Here is a 12,789-nt window from a genome sequence, read left to right on the forward strand (position 1 = left end):
TAACGGAAGCAAAGTCATAAAACCTGTATCATGTCAAAATTGAAATTGCTCAGCTCCCCAGCATTCTGTTACTCAGCTACTCTTTCTAGCATCTGCGTACTCTTGGGGGGCATTTTGGCGGCTCTCTCTTGCAGTGATAGAAAGCGAAGCTGTGTCTAAAAAGGACTAAACTCACTGTAATGTGAAGCTGAACCTCTGCAGCACCCTTCCAATCCACCTCCATACTCGCACAACTGTATCCATGAACAATGGAGTGGTTGTGTGTGCGCCTTTTGAAGGTTACACAAATGGTACGTTTCATACCGTGGGGCTCATTCTGCAGACTGTCATTTCCACCCACTATGATATATTGTGAGATCTTTCCGTGCCAGTGTGTGTAGACGTGGTCCATTCCTTTCCATGGCCGTACATTACCCCATTTATCCATTCTCCTGTTCACAGACACATACGTTGTTTTGCAATTACAAACGATGCTGCAGTGACTCTCTGTGTAGGGCTCCTGGTATGTGTGTTGAAGAGTTTCTCTAGGCTCCACAGAAATGGAATTTCTAAGTTATAAGATACAATTTCAATTTTGCTAAACTCTTCCTTGCCATTCTGCACTCATAATTCATTGAGTGTATATTAGTGTTCCCATTTCCCTCCTTTTCACCTACACTTGCATTTGAATGTTTGCCAACCCGATAAATTTATTGTTTTAATTTGCATCTCTCTGATTATTGGAGACATTGAACATCTTTTCAACTCTTCAGCATGGCTTCTTTAGTCATTATTAACCCTGTACATTCCAGCCAGACTGTCGGCTCCTGGGGGAGGGGTTGGGTCTCACATCCTAGGCCCCCACAGGGCACACCAGCCCCATCCAGGCATACATTCTCTTCCGACCTTTCCCACCTGACCACCGTGCCCCACTTTGAAGCCCTACCTTCCGAGGTTAACAAGCCACCCACAGCTCCCCAGATACACCCTACTGGGTTTTTGTTCACACTGTGCCCTCTGTCTGGACCGCTGTGCCCCTTCCAATCTACCTGAACATACCTACTCATGTCCCAAGACTCATCTCAAGAGCTACCTCCTTTATGAGGCCTGCTGTGACCACCAGCCCCGACCCGCCCCAAGTTCTTTTTGGTGCCACCTCTGGCCTGTATGAACTTCTCACTGCAGGTGTAAAACTTCCGAGTATCTGTTTACTGACATATCTCCCCACCAGACTCTGGACGCATAGAAGAAAGATGACGTGTCTCATTCATGTCTGAACTCCCAGTCCATTGATCCGGGCTGGGCCGAGGGTAGGTGCGCACTCCCTGTTTGCCAGATGGATGGGTGAGCCTCAAAACCAGCTTCTTCCACCTCAGTCTTCTGGAAAGTTCTTGAGGAGAAGGACGGCACTGGATCCGTATCGCTGTCCCCCACAGGGCCCATCAGGGCCAAGTGTTTGTGGCGCTTGGTGTGTATTTATTGACATGATGGTGTGATTGCCTGGTAGAGTAGAAAATGGCTTTGGTCGGAAATTCCTGCATTTTCAATCCCAGCTTCCTATTGGTATAATCTTGGGCAATTTACATGGCCTCTCCAAGCCTCTGCTTCCTTGCCTTCGTGCTAAGAGCTTTAAGGGCTGGTGTAAGGATGCGATAAGGTTGTGTGTGTAAAGCATTTGGCACATTATCATACGCACATCACGGCGTATGTCTACGTCCGAACAGTATGTGGTCTGCTTTACCTATAATACTCGGGGTTTTTTCAGTTGCCACATGTGCTGAGCGGATAATAGCTACACAATCAAGATGAAGTCAGGTTTTTCTAGCACAAGCACAGTGCCTTGCCGAAATTAGGTACCCGATATGGAAGTTGAGCTGAACTCAGCACCTTGCACACATCTCCCCGAGATGTGCCACAATTATTTCTAGCTGAAAGAAATCCAGACCCTGCAGTCTCATGAGAAACTTTTAACTGTCCCTTAAATAATTTAAATTAGGAGACAAAAAAACAAAAGTAAATATTAAATCAAGCTAAATTCACCTCCCCATACTGCATCCTGCTCCAATTCTACCTTAAAGAAGTCATTCCCTTCTGTGGGAGGACGGGCAGCCCTCCTTCTCCCGGCAGTGATCTGCTTTTGGTTTTTCCAAAGCATGATCACCATGGGAGACTGTTATTGGGGTGGTCCCTAGTGAACCAGTTCTGCCCAGAGGAATAGTCTAGTGCAGTCTCCTCCCTCTACGAGTATGGGCTTGGCCACACGTCCCTTTCACCACAGGGATGGTAACAAGCCAGTGCAAGGCGTGATAAGCTCTTGCACGTTGAATCTTGTCCCTTTGGAAGGCTCCTTTTGGAACCCGGTCACCACGCCAGGAAGAAGCCCAAGCAAGCTATGAGGAGAAAGTGATGACCAGCCAGGCGCCAGCTGTGGAATTCATCCCCGCAGAGGCACCCAGCATGTGGAGAAGCAGCCATCTTCACCGCAGATGCCACATGGAGCAGAAATGGACCATACCTCCTTAACCCTGCCCAAATTGCACAATCATAAACAAATAAACGATAGTTGTTGTTTGAAGCCACTAGATTTGGGGCTGGAACTCAGCAAATACCACCCACTAGAAAAGTACGTTCTGAGAAAGCAGGGCCGTGATCTGGGGGTAGTGTGTGCTACTGGCTTGGAGACCCACTAAGTAATAAGGCTCAGGACCAGCTGCTAGACATGACTACCTAATCTGGAACCCCTTCTCCGGGGGCCTCTTCCCTGGGGCCCCAATTTCCAGGTCCCTCCCCTGTGGTTACCAGGGACCCTTATCAGTTAATGGTAAGTTGAGCTCACTGAACAGTTGTCTAGGCTGACATTATAATAAGTGCCGAGGTGGGTGGCTTCTGGCCAGGTGGATGGAGCAGCTCAGTGAAGTCATGGAGGACCAGTGTGTGCCACAGTGCCTGTACTTCTTCTGGTCAGAGCGTATCTGCTCAGAGTAGACTGAGCTGTGTAGTTCCTCACTCAATACAACAGGAAAGAGGAGTGTTCCCCAGCTCTCCTAGCAGAAAACAGAATCTCCCAGGAGGCCACATACACACACACACACACACACACACACACAAACACACACACACCTTTCCTTGCATCTCATTGACCACATTGAGTCACATCGCCATTTCTGAACCAATCACTTTGTATGTGTAGGGGGAGGGGTCAAGAATTACTGGGAGACCAATCAAAACTATCCCTGGATTGGAGGGGATGTGACCAGATTCCTCTGAAGTCCACGGGCTCATAGGGAAAGAATGGGTGGCCGGAAATAATTGGGGTCCTGCTAGGGAGGGCAGACAAGGTATGATCGAGCAATGTCTGCTATAGGACCCCTCCATACAGGGCAGGAGGGAGAAGCCAGGAACACTGGGATTGAGACAAAGTCCTACTCAGCTCTCACATCCTTTCCTGGAATTATGGGAGGAGTGTGTGTGTGTGTGTGTGTGTGTGTGTGTGTGTGTGTGCATGCGTGTGGCTAGGGGGCAAGTCTGGGGAAGAGTTGGGGCCCTCAAGGCTTCTATTTCCCTCAGTTGGTCTCTGCAGCATTGAACATTAGCCCCCATCCCAACAAGAAGAAAAGCACCAAGCAGGGAGGAGGAGGGTTTAGATTTTTGCCTTTCTTTATTGTTAGCACTTTCTCTGAGTCGATGGCACCTCTTCTGGGTTGTATCTACTACTTGGAGCTCTTGCTTTTACTCTTTTCTCCGTATTTCTCATCCATTGCTTTCTGCAAATTCATGTTCATAGCGTTTTTCTGGTGCCACCGTCCTGCAGAGAGCAGGGCAGAAGCTAGCACAGGTCACCTAGAGGACCTCTGGAGTGCCCAGGCCCCAGGGGTGACCCACATCTCTCTTCCAGGCCCACCCCAGGGCTCTCTCTGCTCCTCTGGTTTCTCTCTGGATCTTGAAGCCCACACATCCTGCCCAATTAGGGGAGTGACTCCCTCCCACACCCCCAGCTCCCCACATACCCAGATCATCCGTCTTCCTGCCATGCCAGTGCTCCATGTCCCTCACTGACTTCTCAATCACCTCTGGGGTGTAAGAGGCCTTCATGAGGCTCTTCGTCTCCCTGGGGGCCCCTGTGGAACCCCATGAAGAAATCCCCCAAAGCCCCAAGTCAATGGAAGTCAGGTGCTCTAGAGTTCATACCTGGATGTCAGTTTCCCCTATGGATGATGGATTGTGGGAGGGTAGGGGACTGGGGAGGGTAAGGCAGAGGAAGGTATGCCTGGGCTTAAACCCCAGCTCCATCATTTGTGGACAGTGTGGCCTCAGACAAGTTTTAACTTCTCAGAGCTTTGGTCTCTTCATCTATTCAAAGGAATAAAATGACCTTGCATAGGGAAGATTACATTATTGGAAATTCATTGAAGCATAAGGCATGTGACAATTAATACCTCTATTTTCAGAAAATTTATCTCTGTGTGTAAAGTTAAAATACACACAAAGAATTAAGTTACCATGATCAAGAGTCAGCTGAAACATCAGAGGACCAAATCCCAAAAGATAGCAAGGATTTGGATAATCCATTACAGAATATAAAAGAAGTATAATATATTTAATGTTTGGAGTCATGAAAGAGAATAAAAGTAGAAGCAAAGAATAAGAAAGCACCCAGAAAGAACAGATCAGTAAAAGAAGCAAATGAAATTTCAAAAATGAACCATAGAATAATTGAAAATTCAATGAATAATAAGAGGTCTGTTATTTGCTTTGAAATAATTGGGGTGGGGTGGATGGGTGGGTGGGAGAAAAGATAAAACAAGATTGGCGATATATCAATAATTGTTGAGGCTGAGTGAAGAGTGAAACATCTATTCATTAAACTATTCTCTCTACTTTTCTCTAAGTTTGAAAATTGACAATATAACATTTAAAAACAAATTCAATGGACAGGTGAAATAGCAGATTAGATACAGCTAAGAAAATGGTAAACTAGAAGATATAGCTGAAGAAATTAACTAGGATTCAGCACAGAGGAGGGAAAAAGATGCAGAAAATAGGAAAAAGCTGTTAAAGGTTGAATGAGAAGACCTAACATACGTCTAATTGGAGTTCTGAAGGAAAAACTGAGGAAAATGGGAAGAGGCGATATTTGAAAAAATAATGGCAGGAATTTTTTTCCAGAATTGATGAATAGCTAAGGATATGATCATTAGATTCAAGAATCATAATTCCCTAATCAGCATAAGTCAAAAGAATTTCTTACCTAGGTATATCCAAGTAAAATTTAGAATACCAGAGACAAAGAAATCTTAGAAGCAGTCATAGAGAAAGAACAGATTACTTTCGAAGAATAACAATGAGTTTGATTAACCATCAAAGCCGAAGAAAATAAATTAATATAATCAAAATGCTGACAGTAAATAATCAACAATCTAAGACTATTTAAAATAACTGTCTTCCAAGAGTGAGAATGGAATCAAGATTTTTCTGAGCCTAAAATTTACCAACAACAGAATCTAACCACCCAAAATCTTCTAAACAACATACTTCAGAAAGGAAAAATGTGATCCTATTAGAAAGATCTGAGATACAAGGAATAGTGGGCAAAGGAAGTGGAAACCTTGAGTGAACCTAAATACACATCAATTATAAAAACAGTATCAATGTCTAATTTATGGGGTAATATGACGATGACAATGGTAGCTAAACCATTTTTAAAGATTTACCGTGTGCTAAGCACACAGTTCTCAGAGCTTTCCAGAACTTACGCATTGAATTTTCTCAACAACCCTAAGAAGTAGGTATGATTGTCATTGCCATCTTACTGTTGAAGTCACTGAAACACGGAAAGGTTATTAAGCCACTTGTCTAAAGTCACACAGTTGGTACGTGAAAGATGTAGGACTCAAACCCAGACCCTGTGGCTCCAGAATCCATGGTTTAGACTATTTCGTTTATGTAGAATTAAAATTCTGTAAACTAATAACATGTAAGCTGAGACAGTGGTGGGGAGAATAAAGGGGAAGCCTTCTAATGTCCTTATATTAGTCAGGAAAACTTAAATACCTTGATTAACTTTAGAGTTTGTTAACTATGCATGTAAAAACATCAAAGGTAACCACTAAAAGAATAGAAAAAGGACAAAAATCACATTGAGGCAAAAAGAAAGCTCACTTGAATCCAAAATAGGTAAAGGAAGGAGAAAAAAGCAAAATAGAAAAGGCGGCAAATAAGGTCATAGAAATGAATCCAAATATACCAATAATTAGAATAAATATACATGGACTAAGCCCATTGGTTAAAAAACAGATGATTAGTTATAGAATAAATTTCCAGATATATATTATTTAAATCATAGTTGAAACAAAAAGACACACAGGGAGGAGAAACATGGCAATACAGAAAAAGATACAGTAAGCAAATATTAACCAAAAGCAACCTGGTCTTGTATTAAATTATCAGACAAAAGAGACTGTAAGGCAAAGGCACTATGAGAAATAAAAATGACTACAAATCATTCAGGTGATGTAATAATTTTAAACTTGCTGCATTAGAATAATCTCAAAATAGGTACAGCAAAATTGACAGAGTTGCAAGGAGAGATTGACACATCTGCTATCAGTGGAAAAGATTGAAAAGTACATCATTTAATAATGAATAAATCAAGCAAAGAATATTAACAAGGAATTAGAAGATTTATATAGAAATAATTAGCAAGCCTGCTCTATTAGACAAACACAGAATCCTGAGCCCAAGAGATTATTTTCAAACACATTGATCATCTACAAAAATGGACCATCTCTTGGTCTACAAAGCAAGTCTTTACAATTCCAAAGGACTGAAAGCATTACAAGCTATGTTCTCTAATGAGGATGCCATCAAGCTATAAATCCACGTTTTTAAGGCAGTTTTTAGTGTGTTTGGCATGTATGGGTTTACATACTTACATAACATAATGTTAAGTTAGAAATTTGGACTGAAGCCCTAAACATGATATCAGATATCCAAGCGAGGGGTGAAGCAGACTTCTCCAGATGGACATGTAAAGTAGGCATCTAAAAATCCGCCCAAACACCTACCTGTATATAATGGTCAGGTTGGGGAAAACTGGCTAGGATGTTTTAAGAGGATTTCTTGTATTTTTATGGGCTGAGTCGCCCCTCCCCAAAGCGAAGGTGGTGCCTGCCTCTCACATTAAATCTAATTAAAGGGACTTCAGGAAGGCCACTTGAGGAGTTCAATATATACCCAAGAGTTTGGGGGACACCAAGGTTTGAAGCAAAAGGCATTGGACTGGACTGGCAGGGCAGAAAGAGTACACAGGCCAGCCATACGTACTTCTACAAGTACAGGGGTGGCCGACTGTTTCTGTGGACCAGGTGTGTGATGGTGGAGAGAGAACTGGCCTTGGAGCCATTTTAAATCCTACCGCTGATCTGATGCTCCTCACCTGTGTCCCTGCTTCTACTGTCCCCGCTGTGCTCTGTCTCAGCTCAACAGCCAGATGGATCTTTTGAAACATTACGTCACTCCTCTGTACAGAATCGTACAATGACTCCCAGTAAAAAGGCCAGGACGAGGCCAACGTCCTCACATGGTTCCCCTCCAACTGCTCTTCCCCCGGAAACCCACAGCCTGACCTGCGCCCCTTCCTGTAGGTCTTTATTCAGATGTCACCTGCTCTGCGAGGTCTACCCTGACATCACGTAGGGGTTCCTACAGCGGGGCTAACACTATAAAGAAAAGCAAAGGGATTGTTGACAAAAGTCGGGCGATGCAGCTGGGAGAAGAAGGAGAAGCTTCCCAGGTTCCTGTAAAGCCCTACCTGAACCTGGGAGGTGACACACACTGACTTATTACTGTCCTTTAAACTGCACGCAGAGGCTTTATACATTCTTCTACATGGGTGGTAGTTGTCACAATTAAAAAAGAGAACGCGTCTACAGTGGTTTAAATACAGGGATACAAGTTTGGTTTCCTATTAGGACATCAGTTAATATAATTTACCACGTCAACAGATCAAAGGACAAAAATCATATGATCATCTAAATAAGTGCTGTATAAATGGTTACTACAACTCAAAACCCATTCATAATGTTTAAAAAATTAATGTGCACACTAAGAATAAAAGGGACCCTCCTTAATCTGATAAAAGAGATCTTCCAAACTGTTTCCATTATACGTATTATATTTAATGGTATGATGTTAGACTCAAGAAGGATGTCTGCTTTCCCTGCTTACATGCTTCATTGTCCGGCACAAGTCAGCTAGGACAGATGGCACAAAGGTGGGAAGAGCTAGTGGTTAATAACGTGAACTCTGGCCCCACGCTGCAAGGGTTCAAATTCCAACTCTGATCATTCTTAGCTGTGTGGCCTTAAGCAAGTTATTTAACCTTTCCATGCCTTAATTTTCCTCTACCTAAAATAAATGGGAATTATAGCACTTACTGCATAAGTTTCTTGTGAAAATTAGAATATTTATAAAGTAGGGCAGTGCCTGGCACATGTTACATGCTATGTGTAAATATAGCCATTATTATTAAAAAGAAGCTCCAAAGATGCTACAGACAAATTATTGAAATGAGTCAGTGAGCTAAGTAAGGCTCCTGAATATAGCATTAATGTACAAAAATTAAAATTGTCTCTGTATGTACAAGCAGCAAAGTTAGAAAATGTAATTTTTAAAGAGATACCACTTGGCAATGAGCAGCAGAAAAAGAGATTCTTCTAAACAAATATAACAAAAAGCTGCATAATCTTTATAGAAAAGACTGCAAAATGTTATTGACAGATATTGAAGGAAGATTTAAATGAATGAAGCTGAATATGATATTTGTGGGTTGGAAAATTCATTATTGTAAAACTGACCCTAAGGTGAACTGTAGCTTCAATATACTGCCAATCAAAATCCCAACAGGGTTTTTCATGGAAACTGAGAAGCTGATTCTAGAATTTATACGGAAGAGTAAAGGACCTAGAATAGCCAAGACATTTACTGCTGGTGCTGGTGCTGGGGTTGGGGGAGGGGGGTTACTTAACCAGGTATCAGACTACTTATAATAGCTTGATAATTAAAAGTGTAATACTAGACCAATGGGCAGAATAGAGAGCCTGGAAAGTGATCTGTGTTCCTAAGAAACTTGATGGATACCAGTGGTACCACTGCAGGTCATTGGGGGAAAACCTGGAACTATTCAATGAAAGAGACTGAGACAATTAGGAACCCACAAGGAGGAATTGAAAATGACTGTTTCACTCTAAAAACAGAAATCAACTCCAGGTGGATTAAAGGCTTAAATGTGAAAAGCAAAACTAAATATTTTAGAAGATTATATAGAAAAGATTATCTGTATGACTCAGCATGGCATAGGATTTCTTCGACCTACTCCTCCTGGAACTTCCTCCCTCTCAGTAAATAGCAATTCCATCCTTCCATTTGTTCAGGTTAAAAACCTTGACATCAACCTTAATTCCTCTCTCTCACATCCCCCAAATCCATTTATTAGCCTATTCTGTAGGCCCTGCTTCACACAAATACCCAGAATCCTATTACATCAGGCAACCTTCACCATTACCTCCCTGGGCTACCACATTACATGATGGTGCCCTCCAGAGTTGTGCAATGCACTAGCCCTGCTCCCTAGACCAAGCCACCACCATCTGTCCCACCTGGATTTTTGCAGTCACCTCCTCACTATTTTCCCTATTTCTGTCCCAGTTCCGCCACATCTATTCTCAACACAGCAACTGGAGCAATCCTTTAACCTAAGTCAGACAATGCTGTCCTCCTGCTTAAAGACCCTCCCTGGGCTTCCCACCGCTTAGAGAACTTGCATGGCCTTCCCCACCTTGCCTGTCTCTTGTCTGAGTTCTCTCCCTCCCTTCTGCCCAACCACAGGAGCCTCACCAACCGGGAACGTCGAGTGCAGAAGCTAAGCTGGATGGGTGGAAATAGAGAGTAGGCACAGGGGAGGCCCACCGACAACAATGTCCTAATTCCCAGTGCTTGTCAACTTCTAGAGTGTAATTACTACTATGGCAATTGTAAGATAGCACCGTGACACCAATCAATCAATCCAGAAGAATTTAACCATCGACTCTTATGAGCTGGTACGACACACAGTTGTGTTTCAGAGGCTAGATGACAGGCACACAGATTGTTTTTTATAGTCTGCTTTTACATTTATGTAGAATCCATATAAAGTTGTAAGAACTGTTGCATGATAAACATTGAAATGACAAGGGGAAGGCCAACTCCTGCGGCCCAGAACAGAGGACAAGCTGAGCTGTATTCTCTCTTCCCTCCCCCAGCACCACCCCTTCTCTCTAAGCTCAAAGAAAAACCCAGGCAGTTTAGAGGCAGAAGGAAAACCTGGATTTGAGCTTCAGATCTACCTTCTACTACCGAAAAGTCCTGGGCAAATTGTTTCCGACCCTTCTGTGAAATGGAGCTAATGCTCCCTCCTTACCCCCGTAACAAACAGGTCTGACCCGCAGGACACTGTCAATGTTGGAGTCTCCAACACACCCTTTTCCCCGGATGGTGCCTTCACCAGGCTCTGGGAATGAAAAATGCCCCTGTCATGCGGGAGACCCTGCTCGCTGCGCCATTTGTCGTGCCAGGTGTCCGGTGGGGTCTCTGCTCCCACTCCCCGCACAAGAACACAGGATATGGTGAGGCCAAAAAGGAACACCCACGGAGCCATAGGTAGGGGAGTCATACCACTATATTCTCTCTGGCGGCACTATACTCTCACTGGAGGCTGGATCCACACTGTCCGCAAACCGCCATCCGCGCTTGCCAGCCCAGCCGCCATCTTCTTGCTAGCCCCCATTCTTTCTCTCTTCCTCTCTCTCCTAGCGTAGCCACAGCAGTTATATTAGTGGCCAATGGCTCACTGGTTACAGCTGACGGCCAACTAGCCACAGCTGATGGCCATCCAATCACAGTTGATGGCCATTTACTACCTGAGCCAGCACCTGTCTATGTGAGGCCGAGCCTGGAAACTGCTTTCTGGGGCTCTGCCCCCACAGCCCCCTTGCCTGCTACTGAGCCCTCACTGCATGCTACAAGCCAAGCGCCTTCATGCAGCATTTCAGAGAGTCCTGCCAGCAACCCAACGAGGGCCATCTTACTATATTGTCCCCATTGTATGAAAAAGGTGACTGAGGCTCAGAGAAGTTAAGAATCCTGCCTGAGGCCACACCCAGTGAATGGCTGAGCTGGGCTTTGAACCAGAAACCTAATGTCACTGAGACCAAAGATGCCCAGGCCAGGCGTGCCTGGGTCTCCTCCTGGCAGAGTAGGACACCAGAGGTGCTCAGGAAAGATAGGGGCTGACTGCCAACTGGGATGGGTCATCTGCACGATGAGGATAGACTTGCCAGGGAACTGGGCATTTCCAGCACTCGGCACAGGGCCTGGCAAAGAAAAGGGCCTTGATGGCCATGAGATGGGTGTCCCAGGAGATGTATCCTAGGGTCTTATCCATAGAGGTTCAGGAAGGAGTGGACACCCTATAGGCCCAGTGCCTTGGGGACCATGGGTATTCACAGCCCCCACCCTTGTCCTTTGACCTGACCTTGAAACAAGTTTGACCGCATGTTGTAGCCCAGATCATAGTAGTCTGAGAAGGTGGAGGTGATTTCCACAGAACTCTGCGTCCTGCTGGGCCACGAGCTTGCCCTCTTCTGACCCTCTAGGACTTCACCAATGGCCTTTCGAGCCTGAGTGGGAATGAGCAGAGAAGAGACGGGATAGAAAAGCAGGATCAAACCGCATATCTCCACTTTCACTCCCCTCCCTCTGACCGCGTGCTCACTACCCTTAGCCTTTCAACCAACCGCATGGCTGAGGAGCTGGAATGGCTGAAGGCCCCTCCTCTCTCTCACCCCGCTCCGCATCCCACATGGGCTAGGGGCATCAGCGATAATAGTGATCATAAACCTCCTCCTGTATTGAGCACCTACTGTGTACCTCATTGGGAGAGGTCTTTATAAAGTGTTTTATAGACTAGGGGACTGGGGCTCAGAGCAGGGCTCCCCTGTGCACACAGCTGGTGAGCCGCAAAGCCTGGCTTGCCTCCTAGAACTGAGGAATCACACTAGTCAGGTCTAGGTGGCTCTTTCGACTGCATCGAGGCAAATTCCGTCCTTGTACCAATGGGGACACTGAGGCCCAGAATTATTGAGCCCAGGCCTGGGAGCCAGGAGACCTGGCTTTGTTCTCTCTGGGCTTCTTAGAAGAGAGAAATGACCCCTTGCCAAGGCCGAGAGGGGCTGGGAGAGTGAGCGACCACACAGCCAAGTTCAAACTGGGATAAGATGCTGCAAGTGCAGCAGGACAGTCAGGACCGTGGTCTCCCAGACTAGCCGGTGGGTGGGCTCACTGCTCCTTAACGTGACAGCATAGCAGGGGACCCGGCCCACAACCTTGTGGTGCTGGATCCTCCACGTGTTCCGTGTGACCTGAGCAGATTATCTCACTTCTTTGAGCCTCGGTGTTACCATCGGTTAAAAGGGCAGCAATAACTCCTGCCCCGTCTACTGCACAATGAAGTTGCTATAAGGGTTGAGAAGGTGGTTTTGAAAATGTGTCTCAGTCAGCCAGAGCAGGAAGAATCCTTAGCATGGGACCAGAAATGGCAGATGAGTTTTATCTCAACTTTCAGTTGATCGGTAATGACTGCCTAGAATGGTCTATCTGGTGGGGAAAAGGGCCAGCTTTGATTAGTGATGTCTGCCGTGGATGCAGGCTAGGAGAGTTATGGTATGTATGCCATGCACTTGATTAGTGATGTCTGCCATGGATGCAGGCTAGGAG

The 12,789-nt window shown here is 45.1% G+C and overlaps 1 protein-coding gene across 4 annotated transcripts in view; it reads right to left on the reverse strand.

The window, feature by feature from the left end:
* CIMIP4 (ciliary microtubule inner protein 4) overlaps positions 1 to 12,789 on the reverse strand; it is a 30,719-nt gene that overhangs the window by 8,336 nt on the left and 9,594 nt on the right. For 2 of the 4 annotated variants that reach the window (XR_012494117.1, XR_012494116.1), the window contains exon 5: positions 11,549 to 11,693. Coding sequence is in view for 2 of the 4 variants with exons in the window: in XM_019719637.2 (XP_019575196.2) it covers positions 3,690 to 3,784; positions 3,987 to 4,097; positions 11,549 to 11,693 (351 nt within the window). In the remaining 2 variants the exon portion in view is untranslated. Of the gene's footprint in view, positions 1 to 3,599; positions 3,785 to 3,986; positions 4,098 to 11,548; positions 11,694 to 12,789 lie in introns of those variants that run through there. The other 2 variants (XM_019719637.2, XM_019719639.2) reach the window with 2 other exon arrangements.

Source organism: Rhinolophus sinicus, linkage group LG02, assembly GCF_036562045.2.
Source record: "Rhinolophus sinicus isolate RSC01 linkage group LG02, ASM3656204v1, whole genome shotgun sequence".
NCBI classification, from domain to species: domain Eukaryota; kingdom Metazoa; phylum Chordata; class Mammalia; order Chiroptera; family Rhinolophidae; genus Rhinolophus; species Rhinolophus sinicus.